This window comes from Rhododendron vialii, chromosome 10a (assembly GCF_030253575.1).
Source record: "Rhododendron vialii isolate Sample 1 chromosome 10a, ASM3025357v1".
Classification (NCBI taxonomy): Eukaryota; Viridiplantae; Streptophyta; class Magnoliopsida; order Ericales; family Ericaceae; genus Rhododendron; species Rhododendron vialii.
The window spans coordinates 26,918,428-26,938,092 of record NC_080566.1 but is presented as its reverse complement, the minus strand read 5'-3'; the positions used below and the strand labels follow the sequence as shown (position 1 = coordinate 26,938,092).

Here is a 19,665-nt window from a genome sequence, read left to right as displayed (position 1 = left end):
CATAACCATCCTAAAGATCAAAATACGAATACTTCTATCAACGATAAGTCTTATCTTTCGAAAGCCATTCTTTCTTCCTTTTTGGCAAGTTCTAAACAACATATGTTTATCGAAGTAAAAGTCAATTACTCAACATGTTCATACCACCATTAGCAAAACGAGTTTACTAACTATCATTCATTCCAAACATTACAAGCAATAGATAACCTTATATACTTAGAGAAAACGGTTAAGGATATTCTACATATACTTAGAAATAGGGGATAAGATGATTTTACTTTCTAACATACGGTTCTATACGTGGAATTGGTAAATAAGGAATCCTACATATACTTAGGAGTAGTAGATAGGGAGAATCAACATATATTTAGGAGTAGTAGATAGGGAGAATCTACCGTTCTTCTTGGCGGTAGGTTGATTTTGAGAATTGGTCGTCGGTTTTGCAAATCGGCGACATAATGACTCTGAAGTGCTTCAAAAGGAAGAGATATGGGTTTTCTCTTTCTAGAAACAACTTTGCTAACTAAACTAGACTACTTTAAAGATCTAGGGGTGGTTTTTGGAGGTAGTTTAGTGGTAGCTCTTAAGAACTTCAAGAAACTTAAAGAAACTTGAACTTTGGAACTTGAAAAGCTTAGAAATTCTAGAGAGAAGTTGGAGCAAGGAGTGAAGATGTGAGTTTAAGCTTGGAATGGCTTGCTATTTATAGGCCAAGGCTCCCTCTCTCTCCCTCTCACCCGAAATCTCTCTCTCTCTCCATATCTCATTTTTTATTTAACTTGTCATGCTTTCTTGAAAGATCAAGATCTAGTTCTAGGCTTGCATGGCTAGATTTGGTATTTTGGATTTGATTTTGGAAAGATTGGTGGAGGAAAGGAGGGGTTGTACAAGATTTGGTGATTAAAAGAACATAAAAGGACATTGGAAGATAGATTTTGCTTGGAGATATATATAACCATAGATTGAAAGGATGTAAGAAGATCATGGAAGATCAAGGCATGGTACAATCCAATCTCTCCCTCTCTTCCTTTCTCTCTCTCCCTCTCTCTCTCTCTCTCTCTCTCTCTCTCTCTCTCTCTCTCTCTTACATATATATATGTACTTCTATATCCAAGTAATATATATATAAGAATATACTTAAGGTACTATATAATCTTTAAGATTTCCTAAGCCAAGGTTTTCCTAATAAACAAATCTATTAAACACATATTCTTATTATATATATATTCATGTCCAAGTAATCAAATATATAATAGTACTATGAAATCTAGTAAGATTTCCAAGTATCCATTAAAAAATTATAAGATCAAAATCCTTTATTAAAATAGTCCAAATTGGCACATGTTCCATTAAAATACTAGATTATGTACTTAGGATATCTAGGGTATTAAATCTACTAGGCACACACACACACACACACACACACACACACACACATATATATATATATATATATATATATATATAAGTATATCATCACATGGGAAATCTAAAAAATGTTTTATTTAATAAATCCTAGTACTTGTTGGCAAGACTAATTCTATTATCCAATGGGTAATAATTTCCCTAGCGGTTATTGACCAATGGATAAAAGGGTGAGGTATTATATACACTAGAATAATACCATATGTCCTTTAGGCATGTGTATATAACTATATATATGGGTACTTTCACAAAATCTAGTAAATACTTTTGGTAGAAAATCTAGATTTTCTATTGTCCAATGGATAAAGATTTCCCTAACATTTATCGTCCAATGGGTAATGGTTAAAAGGTAACTAAATGGTTTGGTAGTTAGGTTCTTCTAATGAAATTTTTACTTACTAAAAATCAAGGTCATTACAATGGGGCAAAGGAGCTTGACAAGTCCTTTGTTATGATTCGTATCTGTTCCTTAAGATCTGGCTTGTTTTGCATTTGGGCAGCCTTGGCCCTCCAATGTTTTACAAAGTCAGCAAAGCTTTCTTTCTCACTCATCTTAGTACTTTCTAGTTCCCTGGTGGTCATTTATAGATCGACATTGAAATCGTATTGGGCTACAAAGGTTGTCCTGATATCTTCCCAAGTCCTTTTCTTGGATGGTTCAAGAGTAAGGAACCATTGCAAGACTGGACCAGACAAAGACTCATGGAATAGATGCGCCATGGCTTCCTTTTCAATCTCTCGCATGGTGAGAGATCCAACATACCCCTGAAGGTGCGCCTTCAGATCACTGGTGCCGTCAAACTTTGCGAAGTCCACTCCTTTGAATTTTTCCGGTAGTTTGGCATTCGGGAATAAGCACAACTTATTCATGTCGACTTATCCTTTCCCAAGTCACCTGGTTTCTTGAACAGACTCCTCAAGCTTGCTAATCTTGGCAATAAGAATAGTCAGTTTAGGATCTGTAGCTGGTGCTTCTTCTTTGGGCTGTTCATGTTGTGGAGGAGGTTTGGTTTGAAGCTTATCACTGATTTCTTGCACGGTTTCCGTGATCATGTCATTCTTCATGGATGCAACAGAAGCCTTGAGTTGCGCATCGACATTGGCGATGGACTGTTTGAGTTGGGTATCCAAAGCAGCCATGTTTTGCCTAAGCTCTTCTACCCTATTTCCTTGATCAGCCATTGGTAAGGGATTTTCGAGTAGCACCTTTGCTAAGGGTTCTTCTAATATTTCTGTTGACGGTTGCTCTTCCCGTGCTATTGGAACTTTAAATAGCTGAGTGCCTTCTAGGGTGTCTATGGGAACCAGTCTTTGGAGCAGACGAAACCAATTGGGTACAGCCTCTTCTCGCAGACAACCAATGTTTCAGAACTGGCAGCAAAGCAAAAAGGGGAAACTCTCAACTCATCACGGATACTTGTCCTACTTTTCTTTGTGCCTCCTAGAAACTAAGCCTAGGACCTACCGCAATCTGGACCTCACCTAAGGTATTTGTACAAAAGATTTCCAACAATTTGGGTAAGTGCTGTAGGGCAGGTTAAGTTCCGAATACTTCGAAACCAGAGCCAATCCCCTTATCTTGACCATCCGAGGCAGAGCAATATGACCGCTGGAATCCAAATACGCACACACTTAAGGTTAGTCCTAGACCAAGGGTCTGTTTGGGCATGGCAAACACCGGAGGTATCTCTAACTCCATGGATTTAGAGTCTCCTAGACTCACCAAATCCTAAGGGAGCCCTATCCTCTAGCCTACAAAATGCAATGACGCATGAATGATATGCATGTACAGAAATGAGAAGCACATAAATAGGATATATCACATAAGTCCTAACCAAGGGTTCCTATCTTAGTTGGGATGGTTCTATGGTTATATACATGTGCAAAGGCCGGTTTGGGTCTCAACAGGGTTCCCCAGACTAGAGGCAAAATGTACTTCCCATTGTCAAGTGTATTGCAAGACAATGGTCGAACAGTACGATGGCTCATCATCGTCAAGGGTTGCAAGGCATCCCGGGAGAGCTTATCGCAGGCGAACCGGGCAAGATTGTCGAAACACACTGGCGAGGTTTGTGTGGTGCAGAGTGTACAGGATAAAAGAGTTTTCCTTTTCCAAAAGATATTGAAAATTCCCTTTGAAAATGTCCTTTTCAAGCCTGGCTCACTCCATTAATCAATATTTTGGAGAAAACTACATGAGCGAACAATAATGAAAGTCCCAGTTCAGATTGGTTGGATATGAGATCCTGTTACATTACCCTTCCGTTCTTCAGCAGCGCGGAGCGTACTGTTTTGACAGACTTTCGAAAGGTTGTTCATTTATGTATTAATTCCCAAATTTTTGATTAATGCAATAGATCCCCATCAGAATTGCCATTGTGGGCTGCCTGCCCGGCTTGCACTCGGAGAGTCGCCACCCGAATTTTTGAGATGGATGATCCGAGAAACCGAGAACTTGTTTGAAAAATGCTTTTGGTCTAGAAATAACGTCGAGACTTTAGGTTCGGGAGCCATGTTACGAAAGGGGAATGTTTTGTTGAAAAGCACCTCATCCTCCCGGTATAACCGGTCTCTACTAGATATTTTCAAAGGAGAAAATTTCATAAATCTTTTGGAGAAATGGAACTCTTTAATAAACAAGTAAGAGGGGAAAGGACATGGGAAAATATACCACGTTGACGTGCACGTGGTGCTTACTGTACAGGAATGATAGGAATGATGATAGGAAGAAAGAAAAGAACTACTCAACAAACTGCCTGGACTACGACCATCCATCATACGACATACCATAATACTGCACACGGCATCACAGTACGCCATACGGGGTATTTGTTTTGTTAACAGACTGTAATCAGCATCCAGAACGTCGCCCGACATATTGTAAACCACGTGCGTCGTTTTTCAGAAACATCAGAAGGTGTACAAACACTGGATCGTCTTAGAACAGTACCGTATCTTCAAGCCATGAACATAAAATAACTTTTGACATATTTAATCGCTTGAGATGATTAAGAAAACCTTATTTATAAGATAAAACATGGCTCGTAGATATGGTCTTGTTCTGAGGGCTCTAATGATAGATGCATTAGCAACAAATACAAGCTTAGAGAAGGATAGTCATGACCTAGACAGTTTGAACAAAGAAAGGAACAGCTAACAAAAGGCCGTGCGCTCGAACATACTACGCCATGCGACGCATCAAAGCGCCGCGCGGTGTAGTATCTTTAGCACAGTGACTGTTTTGTTTTCTGAAAATAATTTTTAAGTCAAATCTTAACCAAAAGAGGTTAAGCTTGACGACAAAGAAGCCCCCTCAAGGCCAGGACAAGGCCTAGCCCAAGGAAACTTGGTTTTTACCTTTGATCTTGAGCTTGAATAGGGGCGGATGGCGAGAAATGATAGCGGACGATGGATGATGTGGGTGGATGAGATCGGGAGAGAAAAGATAGGTATGGGTGTGAGTGGTGGTTTGGTTTTTTGGTGGGTGTGGTCTCAAAGTTAGTAGGAGACTAACTTTGATGGTGAGGAGAAAAATGGAGTAAAGTGCTTTAAAGAATGTTTTTTGGGAATAGCATTCTCAAGGCTTGGAAATATGGAATGAGTGTAAAGGCAAGAGAGAGAAAGGTTATCAAGCCAAGGCCCTTTCCCTTGAGTGGAGGGGTGTATTTATAGGCAAGAGCCAAGGATTTTGAATTCAAATGGTGGAGGCATTTTCTGGGTGGGCCAGAAGTGCTTTTTCAGCTAAGCCACTTTTGTAGCTGTGGCTCAAGTGAGCATGGCCGACAGCTTTCTGAGCCAGCCGAAACTTTACCCGAACCATTGTGTGGCTAACCTCATGACCTCGTACGGCGTAATAAGTTTTGTTACGCCGCGCGGTGTAAAAGTGTTTCGTGCGGTATTCTAGGTTCAGTTCAGGGCTTTTGGGCTTTTCTGGGCTTTTGGGCTTTTGATTTTTAGGTTTATTTGGGCTCTTTTGGGCTGAGGTAGTCCTTTATTCAAACTCGCCAAGGTACCGTTTCCTTTATTTCATCATCGGAGCGTTCAAAGATCCTCTGAGCTCCGAATTGGGGTGTCTACAACAATTGCAGATAAAACCAAAAGAATGTTAATGTACCCTTCTTTGTTTGATGTTTGGGAAATCTAACATAAGGAATTAAGAAAAAGGGACAAAGATGTGTTTTTTGGTCTGTTTACCATAATGGTAATTGAAGTGTCTGAAAAATGTTGGTAAGAATAAGCTGTGGGTCAGGACTTCTTTTTGAAGTGTATGACTTAGTTGATACTGGTATTATCAAGTTGTGTTGATACCCTATCAAGTTTTGAGCTTTCTAGCTGTACATGTGACAAACTAATTAGAGAAACCTTCGTTCTTCTCAGTAACATGAGTTTAAAACATAGAATGATACACTTTCCCAATGCATTATTCTCAAATTTCAATGTCGAGGAAATGTGTTGAAATAATAAAAAAGGATTTATAGCATAAATAATTTGAAAAGTCATCACCTAATTTTGGACTCGGGCCTTCTTTTCTCTCTTCCAAAAAACAAAACTGTCTTTTCTTAGTCACTTATTTCATGCCTATGTTTTTATAAACTTTGTGTTGATTTGTTTCAAATAACTTCTTAAGACTTTTAGACATGCAAAAACTGATCATCTATGGACATGTGAGTCAATCCGTTTCATTTTATACCATGGTCATAGGTTATCGAAGTATTTGTTTCAAATGCAATTCATTTAATTCTTCATTTTCTTATGCAGCTCGATCCTGAATTGAAGAAAACTGTAAGATCAACAATATCGATTCTTCTTTGATTTCTTTGATTTTTTCAGTTTTTTGTACAAAGGCTATGTTTTTTCAAGGAAAAATTCTTTTATTTTTCAATTCTCTTCCAAATATTGTTATTTACTTAATCTCGTAATTTGTATTAAGTCCAATGCAAAGAGAAAGGAAATTAGTAAGGGAAAGGAAACCACATGCTTCACAAGTAAAAGAAAACAAAATGCTGAAGAAGAAACAATTGCACTCTAGGTGATATCATATTCTCAACATTATTTATAGGCTGCTTTTGTTCCTCTCCCATTATTTTTATTAAATTCATACTTAATTCTTTGTTAACAATCTAACAAAGTCATTGAAAGACTCAATTAAATTTTGATCCGTTTTAAATTTCAAATAACCCCATCAGACGTTTAATTATGCACAATCAAACCATCTATGACCATGTGAGTTGATCTGCAGGTTATCATATATCGCAGTTATCATATGTCTTTCATTGAATTCTTTATTTTCTTATGTAGCTCAACAGGGACTTCGTGAAAACTGTAAGAACAACTTACTCAATTTCATATTTAATCCATAATTATGTATACTTTTTTACGTGCATTCTTTCATTGTTATTTTTTGGTATAAAGGTTAAATATTGTTATACTCTTTAGGTGTGAGGGGTCAAGGGGAATAATAGAAGGAGAAAGGAAACTAGATGCCCACAGACTAAATGGTGGGGCCTAAGAGGGGAGAAACTAGAGGTATTCAAGGAAAGAATGTCTCAAGAAGTATGGTGGGGAGTGGAAGGCGATAGTGACAATATGTGGAATACGATAGCTGACGGTATTAAAAGAATATCGAAAGAAGTTCTTGGCGAGTCGAAGGGAAAAGGTCAAAATTCTAAGGAGACATGGTGGTGGAATGACGAGGTTCAAACCATGGTAAAAGCAAAGAAGGAGTGCTTTAAAAAGTGGCAAAAGAACCGGAATGTGGAAAACTTTCAGGGCTATAAGCAAGCTAGCAAGGAAGCTAAGAAAGCTGTTAGGAATGCTAAGTTGAAAGCCTATGAGAATTTCTATGCTAGACTCGATAGTAAAGATGGAGAAAAGATTATTTATAAACTTGCTAAGCTACGAGAAAGGAAAGCTAGAGACGTTTCTCAAGTTAAGTGTATAAAAGGTATTGATTCGGTGGTGTTGGTGAAAGACGAGGCGATCAAGGATAGATGGAAGTCATATTTCGATAAGTTGTTAAACGAGAAACATGAATGAGACTTTGGTGGGGAGGAAGTGTATGTACCTAGCGAGAACATAGAATATGAGTTTTATCAAAGAATACAAAAGTTCGAAGTGGTTAAAGCTTTGAAAAGGATCAAACCGGGTAAGGCCCTAGGACCAGATGGTATCCCTATTGAAGTGTGGAAAAGTCTAGGTGACTTGGGGGTGACTTAATTGACAAAGTTGCTCAACAAGATTATTATGACTAGGAAGATGCCCGACGAATGGAGAAGGAGTACCTTCGTACGTATCTATAAGAATAAAGAGGATATTCAAAGCTGTAACAACTATAGAGGTATTAAATTAATGAGTCGTACGATGAAGTTGTGGGAAAGAGTTATTGAGCATCGCTTGAGGATGGTGACTATAGTGTCAGAGAAACAGTTTGGGTTCATGCCAGGAAGATCAACCATGGAAGCTATCTACCTATTAAGGAGATTGGTAGAAAAATACAGAGCAAAGAAGAATGATCTCCATATCGTTTTCATAGACTTAGAAAAGGCTTATGATAGGGTACCTAGGGACATCATATGGTGGGTTCTGGAGATAAAAGAAGTGACCAAAGGGTATATCGAGGTGATTAGAGACATGTATGAAGGTGCCGTCACTACCATTAGATCACCAGTAGGGGAAACGAGTGAATTTCCTTTCATCGTAGGATTGCATCAAGGGTCAGCCCTGAGCCCATACCTCTTTGCCTTAGTTATGGATGAATTGACTAGACAATTTCAAGAGGATATTCCATGGTGTATGATGTTTGCAGATGACATTGTCCTCGTAGATAAAACCGCTATAGGTGTTAACACAAAACTAGAAATTTGGAGAGAAGCATTAGAGTCAAAGGGTTTTCGGATAAGTAGGAGTAAAACCGAGTATATGGTGTGCAAGTTTAGTGGTACCAGTAGTGCGCATGAAAAAAGAGTGATGATCCAAGACCAGGAGATACCAAAGAGTGATCATTTTAGGTATTTAGGCTCAATTATTAGTAGAGATGGAGAGATTGCTGATGATGTGACCCATAGGATCCAAGTGGGGTGGCTCAAGTGGAGAAGTACTATTGGTGTACTATGTGACAAGAGGGTACTCACAAAATTGAAGGGAAAATTCTATGGAACTACCATAAGACCAGCGATGCTTTATGGGACAGAATGTTGGCCTATTAAGAAACAACATGTGAGAAAAATGAGTGTAGCAAAAATGAGAATGTTGAGGTGGATGTGTGGTAAGACTAGACGAGACAAGATTAGAAATGAAACAGTTCGTGAGATGGTAGGTGTAGCACTCATAGAGGAGAAGTTAAGGGAAAATAGGCTAAGGTGGTTTGGGCATATCTACCATAGACTAGAAGATGCAGTAGTTAAGAGAGCGAATAGGATAGCTCTAGGTAGCAATGTTACGGGGAAGGGTAGACCTAAATTGACATTAGATGATGTAGTGCGCAAAGATATGAGTATAATGGGTCTGTGTGAACAAGTGGCCCTTGACAGAGTTCAATGGAGGAAAAGGATTCATGTAGCCGACCCCAATTGATTGGGACGTAAGGCTCGGTTTCGTTTGGTTTGGTTTAGGTCAATCAGCTAATAACAAGGATGTGGTCCCTTATAATGCATATCTTGCTAGACTATTCAATCCCCAAATCAATGTGGATGTTTTTGCTGGAACGAGATGTGTTATGTATATCTACAAAAGAAATGATCGTACCATGATAGTGTTAGAACAAAAAGACGAGATCGAAGACTAAGGTGACTTACTTGAGTTACTACTTAACTTTTACAAGAGTTACTATTTAACTTTCACATAATTATGTTCAGTTTCATATAATTCTGCTTTTCGGATGAAAAGACCAGATTGATGACTAAGGTAACTTACTTGAGTTACCTAATTGATTTATTTGAGTTACTACTTGATTTTCACGTAATTATGTTCAGTTTTCATATAATTTTGCTCTTTGGACGAAATAGGTATGTTAATTTTGGGAGGGTGATGAAGAAAAAATTTCAAGACAGTTGAAAAGTGATGAAGACAAACTTTTGAAACTATGATCTTTTTTCTAAATACGACCTATGTGGAGTACCCTTTTTGTTACATTTGTGTATGAGATTGACTCTATTTTTTTTTTCCATGTTTGAATTTGAATGCAATGAATGTACCAAAAGTTTGAATTGGATTTGACTATGGTAAGTATTGAATTTGGCTTTTCATGGGTTTTTTTATTTGATTTGTTTAAGTTTGGTTTTGTAATGGTTGTTGTTTTATACTATGTCGGTCATACATTAATCACATTATTTTTGGACAAAGATGAGTTTGTCTGTAGTAGTAATCGATGTAGTCATTAGTCAATAGCATAACAAGTAATTGGTTTTTTGTGGTGAAAAAATTGTATTGGTATGTGTCTTTAGGCACAATTATAGTTTGCACTCAAACCTAGCTAAGGTCATTCGAAATCATATTGAATAACAAATTCTTTGATTCGTGCCTTCAGGCACGGGCAATGATTCAGTAGAAGTGGAATTGCATTTTTATAGTGTTTGATTTTGAATCGAATTGCGGTCTCTATTTAGGGAGAACCACGTAAAAATCAGTATGTCATGGTTTCCGTAGTTTACTTCTTCTTTTTTTGACAGGTTGTATGGCATTAATTTTCTTGCTACATGATCGAAATGGTATATGAACTGAAGTGCCAAATGTTTTTTTGAGAGGTTGCATTGGCTAACCAGTGCCAAATATCGAGTTGGTTGGAGCTCGAAGCTTAAAAAGTCTACAACTTTTTTATCAATGATTCAATAGAAATGGAGTTACATTTGTATATTCAATTGAAGGGCTGATTATATTTTGTCTTTTTCTTCTTGATTTTAGAAAACTTGAATAAAAACTAAATGTTGTTATATTATCATTACTTATAATTACTGGTTTTGTATTCTTACAAAATGGACAATTTCAATCATTGTTTTAAGTCCGGGATAGGCCTCCAAAAATCAAAACTGGACCGAACTGAATCGAAGCTAAACTGGATAGGACGTGGGTCCATGGATGTATACATGGTCCATTTAGAGTTTAAAGTGATGAATGAATGCATGATGGATTTGAAAGGAAGTGTGCTACAAGGTCCTGAAGGCCACCAAGGCCTCCCATAAACTCTGGGCAAGGTGGTCAAACCAACTCTCTACCTCATCTTGAAACCATGAGCAACACTACCAACAAATTCTGAGCTACCTAATATTTTCGTCTCTCACATGATGTATCAAATGAGTATTGGCAGTTTTTCAATATTTAGGCGGTGTATATGGAGAATTGTGCATACTGATGCTCTGGACTATCAATGAAGGAAGCATGGTAATATGCACATAAATTGATTTGGGTTTCTAGGCCTGCCCTCTCTGATGCCATTTGGCTTTGATCTGGGGGCATGGTTTTACAACAAAATGTCCTTGTAGCTCCTTGGTTCTTGGAGGTTTAGGGGGCCCACTGTTTTAGTGTTATTCTGAGAGCAGTCACTTTGTGCATATATTGCCAAAGGTTAGGTTTGTCTCCAATCATTTCCCGCCCATACCCTCAATGATTGGGGACTAGATGGGTTATGCTATGTTGTTGTTGTTGTAGGCAGTGTATATGGAGCAACCTCTAACCATCATCGATATGGTTTTAGTGGAGTTCTTCCGGGTAGAGTTGATGAAGCTGGCGACATGGCAAGATAAGAGAGGTCCAAATCGGATCCCTCGTATGGTTGTGTATTGGCATTATTGTCCTTCTAACATGTGGCAAAAAATGAGCTTCGATCATGAGTGTGTCCGATATGTCCAACTTCAGCGCTGATTTTTTGTGACTTTTACTTAAGTTTTTGTTGTTTTGTTGTATTTTCTTTTTGTTATTGTAATTGTGATCTTTCTGCATCAATGTAACTGAGATGATCTTTAGCTCGGTATAAAATAAACAAAGACCACATATATTCAGTTTTGTAGATACTTATAATCTTGCCCATTTTTACTTGTTCCATTCCCCGTTTCTTGCATTGCCACAGAAAGGAAAGGGAAAAAGGCTACACGTGACGGATCTCAAATACGGCTATATGGGAGGAGACCTCAAACGCAGCTATACAAAGGAAAGGGAAAAAGACTACACGTGACGGACCTCAAATACGGCTGTACGTGAGGGGACCTCAAACGCAGTTGCGCGTGAGGTTACGTTAAGGAAACATGATGAGTGTAAAGTTGCCAAAGGGGCGGTGATTTGGTGGGAAGAAGTAATTAATTAAGATGATTTGTCTTCTTTCATTTTGTTACATAGCCCTTTGTGTAGGGGGCCGAAATATCCGAAGGTTCATAGGGTTCACAAGGTCCAATGGGAGGAACAGATTCACACGCTATTTGACCCATCGACCAGTTGTCTCTATTCATAAAGATGAGCTTAGGCATGATGTGTCATTATTCTTCCGAAGGATAGAAGGATCCTCGGGTGCTTCGCCGAACGATGTACGCTCATCCGAACGCACATGTATTTAAGTTCGCTCGGTGATATTATCTTACTCTCGGGGACGTCCTCTCATTCGGCCCAAATGTTCTTCGGAAAGAACACCAAGTGCTCGGAGATTCTTCGATCATTAGAAGTGAGCCCCATCGAGTATAGTCGTTTATGGAACCTTCCAGAAATATCTTTTGATAAGCAAGCTATCCTTTCTGATATTTGAAGTGACATCTCTGAGCGATGTGACCTTTCTGACATCGACCCATGTGATTCTGTAAGATCTGGGAAGCGGCGCTCATTAAATGGCCCTGCTGCAAGACGCCATCCGAGCATTACACGACACGTGGAAAGTAGAGCTGACTTGCTCAGCACTCTATCCCTTCGCCTATAAATAGAAGAGTACAGTCATTAAGAAGGGGATCTGGACTTCTCAACCACAGCACTCTTTCTTCTTCGATCACTAGTTTTTTTCTTACTAAACTTCTTCTTCTTTCTCCATTTACTGACTAGTTCGTCGGAGCTTCTTCCCGGAGGAACATCCCCCTCCGGTTCTGCAGGTACCCCAAGCTCAGCGTCGTCTCCCATGGTCCAGCAGATAGAGAACACAACACAAGAAAGATCACGAAGAAATCCACCCCCACAATTGGCGACTCTGCTGGGGAGAAGAGGTTCTTTGTGGTGTTCTTCATGTTCTTCAAGCTCTTAACACCAGTTAGAGGGCCTGATTCGGTCCCAGTTCAAATTCTGTTTGCTCCTCTCGTTTGAACGGAACAAATGGCTCAATGCCTCTCACCGCCGGGTCCAGAGAACTTCACACTTGGGTTGGAGGGCTATGGGTCTATCAGCCTTGAGCCCCATCAAGCGGCTAGGGCGGTTCCCCACGTGGCTCGCCAGCTTTCTTTTCCACCCATAGAATTAGACGTTGCCTTGGTGGAACAGAAGCGTCAAGCGGCGGTCATTGCCCTGCTTCAACAACGGTTAGAGGAGCGGGAAGGAGGGATGACCGTAATGCCTACTCACGGGCATCTAGCCGAGCCAAGCCGGCCGAAGGGACCCCACAAACGAAGCAGAATGTCTCGTCCAGCCCAACGGCCGAGCTCGTTGTTTCCGAACGTCGAACTGTCTTCGAGCGTCTTGACCAAAGAGCTTCACGACCTCGGTTGACGAGCATTATTCGTGCTGAGAGTTCACGATCTTCGGCTACAGGCTCCACAGCCGGAACCAATAAGGGAGGCTCGTCGGCATGAGCAAAACTTCGTTCTGAACGGCAACCGAGTCTAAGAGATGGGAAGAGGCCCGTGGATCTGAATGATCCACCTTGGCGCACACACACCAGTAGCAACCGGGAATATTCGGTACGATCAAGACACAATTCCGAACGCCATAAAGGGCGACACTCGGCTAACTCAAGCAGCCACCACCGAACAGATAGCCGAGGAAACCGTTCGGAGCACGATAATACGATTATCCTATACGATCAATTTACAGGCTTGCCAACCATGTATCAATCCGTCGACCCAGGTCTTCAGCCTCGGCATGCTCATTTGGCAGGCCCGAGAGGAGAAGCGCGAGCGCCCTCGGCTTTAGCCATTCGGCTGCCGAAGGAAAAAGACGAACATCACCGGCACCGCCGACGAGAACGTAAAACGACTCCTGAACCGCTTGCTGAACTTCCTCTCCCCATTGTCCCACAAACCCCAGTTCAAAAAGATAATTCGAAGCTCGGGAAGGCAAAGGCTTCCCCCTTCGTGGATGCTATACAACAGGAGCGGCCACCAGACAGGTTCGTCATGCTGAAGCTGAAACGTTATGAGGTGAAGGAGGACGCAGTCGCGTTTGTTTGTCGATTTAGACAGACTATGAGCCTCCATAACTTTTCTGACGCCCTTATGTGCAAGATCTTCCCCCTCACTCTAAGTGAGCCAATCATGTTGTGGTACAATCAGTTGAAACCCAAATCTATCACTTGCTTCAACGAGCTGGAGTTGGAGTTTAGTAAACGCTTTGTAACCAGCAACATTCATACGAAGACATTATCTATGCTGGTGAACATGCGGAGAGCGGCTGGAGAAACCCTACGGCTTTATACCGAGCGTATTGGGAGGTCTATAATCTTATCCCAGACTGTGATCAAGGAGTCGCGGCTGAGTCTTTTATGAACGGGTTGGATCCAGCCTCGGCAATGTTCCGTGACCTCTCACGTAATCCGCCTAAAACAATGGGAGAGCTCATGACCATAATAGAGAAAGATTGCGTTCACGAAGAAGCCATGGCTGAGCGACATACACCAAAGGCTCCAGAACCTAGCAAAACGACTGGACCGAAGAAGCAAGTATCAAACGTTCGCCAGGGGCAAGGAGGCCAGGGTAGTTCAGGCCAAACGACCAACAAGCCGATCAACAAGGGTCGACCTCCGCAGCACCCTCAGCCACAATCGTGGCAACAAACGAAAAGAAAGCCACGGCCAGACGAGTATGTGGCCGAGCATACGGCATTCACCGAACCTATCTACAAACTCCTCATCAACATCATCGGTAAATTGCCATTTTTTGTTTAGCCAACGGTACTCTTAGGCACCGTCGGGAGCGGGGCGGGGATGTGTACATATCACAAGGAGCGTGGCCACTACCCTACGCAATGCCCACCTTTTAAACGGTATCTAGAAGAGCTTGCAGTAGCTGGGCATCTAAATCAGTGGATTGACGTTCGGCGAAGTCCACTTCCACCACCTTCACCGATTATCGGCAACCTCGTAAGCGTTATACAGGGACTGGTTTTCGAAAAAAGGGCAGCCGAGCTTCGTTTAGAAATCGACAAAGCCATCACCTTTTTACCCGTTTGCAACATTGGCATTTCAGGAAAGCGAAAATGGGAAGATCCGAGCTTCGGCAACCCTATTACTTTTTCATCCGACGACTTGAAAGGCGTGCAACTCCCTCATACGGACGCCCTCGTTGTTACAGTTGCTATTGATAAGTCAACTGTTCAACGGGTATTGATAGATCAAGGAAGCTCGGCGGACGTAATGTTCTATTCGACATTCCTGAGCCTCGAATTATCTCCCACTCAACTTCGGACGGCGTCTACTCCCCTCGTCAGTTTTACTGGAGCCCCGGTTTGGCCACTCGGCTTAATCTCTCTCCCCGTGCGGGCTGGATCACGGGTTCTTGAGATCGAGTTTGTGGTGGTCGCTTTTCCCAGCCCATACAACGTAATACTCGGCCGAACCTGGCTGCACGAGATGAAAGCAGTTGCTTCTACCTTTCACCAGGTGGTAAAATTTATTGGATGGAATGGTCGCCAGGAAAGCCTCTGAGGGGATCAAATCCTGTCAAAGAAATGCTACATCAGCACTGTAACAAACAAACAGAGCTGTATGGAAGTACAATGCGTGGCAGCCACTCCCGTCCTAGTAATCGAAGATGTTGGTTTGCCGGCCGAACAACGGTCCTCCGAGGAGTTTATACGATTTTTAATCCCCGAGGGAGAAGGAAGATATTTTTTAATTGGGAGTTCTTTGAGCGTAGCCGAACGGCAGGAGATGTTTGACTTCTTAATGCGAAACATAGAAGTATTTGCTTGGACTCCGCAAGAAATGCCGGGTATGGATCCCACTTTTGCCGAGCACGCATTGAATGTCGATCCAAGTAAACGGCCGGTGGTGCAGAAAGTCCGACGCTCGTCGGCCGCACACGTCGAAGCCATGATGACAGAGGTGGACCAGCTTTTAAAGGCGGGCGCCATTCGGGAAGTCCTATATCCCACCTGGCTTGCCAATCCAGTGGTTGTGCCAAAGAAGAATGGGAAGCTACGGGTTTGTGTTGATTACACAAACCTCAATGACGCTTGTCCAATGGATCGGTTTCCCCTCCCTCGGATTGAACAGATGGTGGACGCAACAGCAGGATGCGAGCGGTTAAGCTTTATGGATGCATATCGGGGCTATCATCAGATCGCTATGGCTCCGGAAGATCAGGAGAAGACGGCCTTTATTTCTCCTCGGGGAATTTACTGCTACAAGGTTGTACCGTTCGGCCTGAAGAATGCTGGTGCAACCTTCCAACGCTCCATTACAAAGATGTTCCTTGGAATGCTCGGCAGAATACTAGAAGCTTATATCGATGATCTGGTTTGCAAAAACACATTCGCTCGGGACCACCTTCGGGATCTGGGAGAGGTCTTTGCTGTTTTGAAACGGTAGAAGTTGCGCCTCAATGCTGAAAAGTGTGCGTTCGGTGTAAGCTCAGGGAAGTTCCTTGGTTACATAGTAAGCCGCCGAGGAATCGAAGCTGATCCCACACAGATCCAGGCCGTGCAAAATCTCCGAGCTCCGACTACTATAAAAGAGGTACAACGACTTACAGGAATGGTGGCTGCCCTGAACCGTTTCATCCGACGTTCGGGCGATCTATGCCGTCCGTGTTTCTGAGCAATAACTACAAGCCGACGCAGATTTGTATGGACCGAAGAGTGCGAGCAGGCTTTGCAATCCTTAAAGCAATACTTGTCCCACGCTCCTTTGCTCGTCAATCCCCTTCCCGACGAAGATTTGTATCTTTACCTTGCTGTTTCGGATCACGCTACGAGCGCGGTGCTTGTTCGGAAAGAGGGGATGGAGCATCAACCAATCTTCTATTCCAGTAAAACGATGACGGACTCTCAGACGAGGTATCTGCCTATGGAGAAATTGGCATTGGCTCTTGTTTCAGCCAAAACGAGCCTCTTGCCTTACTTTTAATCCCATAGGATTACGGTCCTCACAGAGTTTCCTCTCAAAGCTGTCCTTCGGAAGACGGATATGTCAAGCCGGATCCTGAAATTTTCTCAAGACTTGGCCAATTTTGACATCCAGTTTGAGCCTCGGACCGCCATCAAGGGTCAGGCCTTGGCCGACTTCTTTGCTGAACTCACTCCTGGATTGCAAGATGAGGCAAAAGCTTTGGCTACCGCTGCAGAAGAAGCTCGGATTCCGGACGAAGAAGTTCTGGAAGAACCGTGTAGCCATCCCACGGAGCCCCTCCGCGCTCGGTACACCCTGGGACATAAGAAACCGAAGCGGCAATGGCGGCTCTTCTCTGGCGACGCCTGGCGACTGAACGTCGATGGAGCCTCCAATGTTCACGGGGCTGGAGCGGGCATCGTCCTTGTGTCTCCAAGCGGGACTGTGCATGAAAGCGTGGTTTCGATTGGGTATCCTGCGACGAACAACGAAGCGGAATATGAAGCTCTGATTGCAGGCCTCCAACTTGGTCTTCGGCTAGATGCAGACTCGGTACGTATCTTTTGTGACTCTCAACTTATTGTGGGTCACTTAAACGACGATTATCAAGCCAAAGACCAGCGTATGAATGCTTACGTCAGCCACGTATTGGCCTTGCTTCAAAAATTTGGCCGAGTGGAAGTGGAATGGATCGCTCGGGAGCACAATGCGCACGCCGATGCCCTGGCAGGTCTTGCTTCGGTTTATCGGACCTCGGGCAGTCGCACTATTGTTTTTGACAAAGTCGCAACACCGAGCTTTGACCAATCATACGAACGAGTGATGGCGGTCTCCCACAGTCCAAGTCAACTGGATCCAGTGATTGATTATTTGAAGAACCAGGTGCTACCACCGAACAAACATGAAGCACACAAACTCCGTTGCCGAGCGGGCAATTTTTTCCTGGATCCAAACGACAACCTTTACCGACGGACTTTCACTGGACCAGATTTGCGTGTTGTCCATGAAGACCACGTGACGACCATTCTGGAAGAACTCCACTCGGGAAGCTGTGGGGCGTATTCAGGAGGACGGTCCCTTGCACAGCGTGCGCTGACGCAGGGCTATTGGTGGCCGAAGATGGTTAAATAGTCGGAAGAATACGTGAAGCGATGTGTTCGATGCCAGCAGCAAGCATCTCTCATCCACCAGCCTGCCTTCCCCCTTAAAATGATCACTAGTCCATGGCCATTCACGGTTTGGGCTTTTGACATAGTTGGCAAGATGCCGAAGGCACCTAGTGAATTTGAGTATATGCTCACAGCCACAGATTTGTTCACTAAGTGGGTTGAAGCTTCCCCCTTGGTCAAGACCACTGCAGGCGACGTGGAACGTTTTATTTGGAAGCACATCATCTCGCGGTTCGGCGTACCTTACGCCATCCTTTCTGACAATGGCTCCCAGTTTGTCGCATCCGCCATCAAAGCTTTTTATGCAAAGCTCCACGTCACGATCCATAATTCATTCGTGGCTTATCCTCAAGGCAATGGACAGGCCGAAGCATCTAACATGACAATCACTCGGGGGCTGAAGCGCCGTCTAGACCGGAAACTCAGCAAGTGGGTGGAAGAGCTTCCACATGTTTTATGGGCCTACCGAACCACCCCTCGGCGGTCTACCGGCCGTACTCCATTTGCTATGGCCTACGGTATGGAAGTTGTCCTCCCCTTGTCTACTATGATCCCCACAGCCCGAACAGAAAATTTTAACCCTGTGGATAATAATGCTCTTGTGGGGGTCGAGTTAGACTTTGTCGAGGAACTACGTGATAATGCCAACCTTCGGCATGCGGCGTATCAGCAAGAAGTAGCCAAGGGCTACAACCGAAATGTCCGCGCTCATCCGTTCAACGTTGGGGACTTAGTGCTTCGGATGGTGACCGAAGCATCCAAGCTAACCAAGCTGAAGGATCCATATGAAGGACCCTACCGAATGGTAGAAAAGATTGGACATGGCGTCTACAAACTTGCTGAGATGGTTGGAACGCCAATTGCTAATCCATGGAATGCACAAAAACTTAGGAAATTCCATGGCTAGTACTAGCATCCTCCATTTTTCATTTCTTTTTTATTTATTTGCATTTTTGTTCGGAAGTCACGCCTTTGAGCGTCATGTACCTAATGCAACTTTGTTTATTTATTCAGTTGTTTCTCTGTTATACTTTTAACTGGGGTATCACATCTAGCATCGGGCTTATGCCCTCGGGGCGCAAATACTTCCTCCCTGTGACAGATATGCTCGGTTTGGATTTCTTTCGTTCGGGCGAAATTCTCGTAGCCCTCGAAAATCTCGTTCGGGCTAAATTCTCGTAGCCCTTGGATCTTTTGTTCGGGCGAAATTCTCGTACCCTTTGGTAATTGCGTTCAGGCGAAATTCTCGTAGCCCACGATTGTTTGTTTGTTCGGAACAAATTCTCCAGGCCAGTAATACAAAGTATACTCGGGTGAACTTCTCGCAGCCAAGTCTTTTCCCTCGGATGGACCACTCGCACTTTCCGTATTAACGACTGATGAATTTATTGTGTATCCATTTGTTTGCCTTACTGAATTCTCATTTTTATCTTACGACCATCCACTAAGACAGGGGGCTTATACTTGGCTACACAATGAAACTAATCCAAACAAGAAGACTTCATAAACTTTGCATATTCTTATAATTGGCTATACAATGAATCTAATCCGAACAAGAAAACTTCATAAAGAGATTTGCATAAAGAGATTTGCAAGTTTTCTTCTTTCATAAAGGCATGGCGATCTGTTTTAATTACATCCCATGGTTTGGCAAAGTTCCAATTGTTCGGTGCCAACCATATGCAAAAAACAAACAAAACAAACATGGGAAAACCATCCGAGCTAAACTAGGCTCAATTTAACTTGTTGAAGGAGCATCTGCAGGGGCTGGTACGGTGGTAGAGTCGGCAGCGTCAATTGTTGTATCCTCTGCTTCAGCTTCAGTAGGGGGGAGGAGAGGTACTTCCA

At 42.7% G+C, this 19,665-nt stretch overlaps 1 protein-coding gene and 1 non-coding gene across 2 annotated transcripts; both read left to right on the top strand.

Moving 5' to 3' along the window:
* The first annotated feature begins 10,784 nt into the window (after positions 1–10,784).
* LOC131305806 (small nucleolar RNA snoR100) lies at positions 10,785–10,892 on the top strand. Its single transcript, XR_009193364.1, has one exon. It is a non-coding gene; the product is annotated as a small nucleolar RNA snoR100 (small nucleolar RNA).
* Positions 10,893–14,524: 3,632 nt separating this feature from the next.
* On the top strand, positions 14,525–15,244 carry LOC131303067 (uncharacterized). Its single transcript, XM_058329855.1, has one exon. It carries the CDS (start codon positions 14,525–14,527, stop codon positions 15,242–15,244), a length of 720 nt encoding a protein of 239 aa, XP_058185838.1.
* The last annotated feature ends 4,421 nt before the right edge of the window (positions 15,245–19,665 follow it).

Bases quoted from the DNA above. Each gene is read 5' to 3' on its own strand.
- LOC131303067 (XM_058329855.1), top strand. From the start codon at position 14,525: ATGTGTACATATCACAAGGAGCGTGGCCACTACCCTACGCAATGCCCA.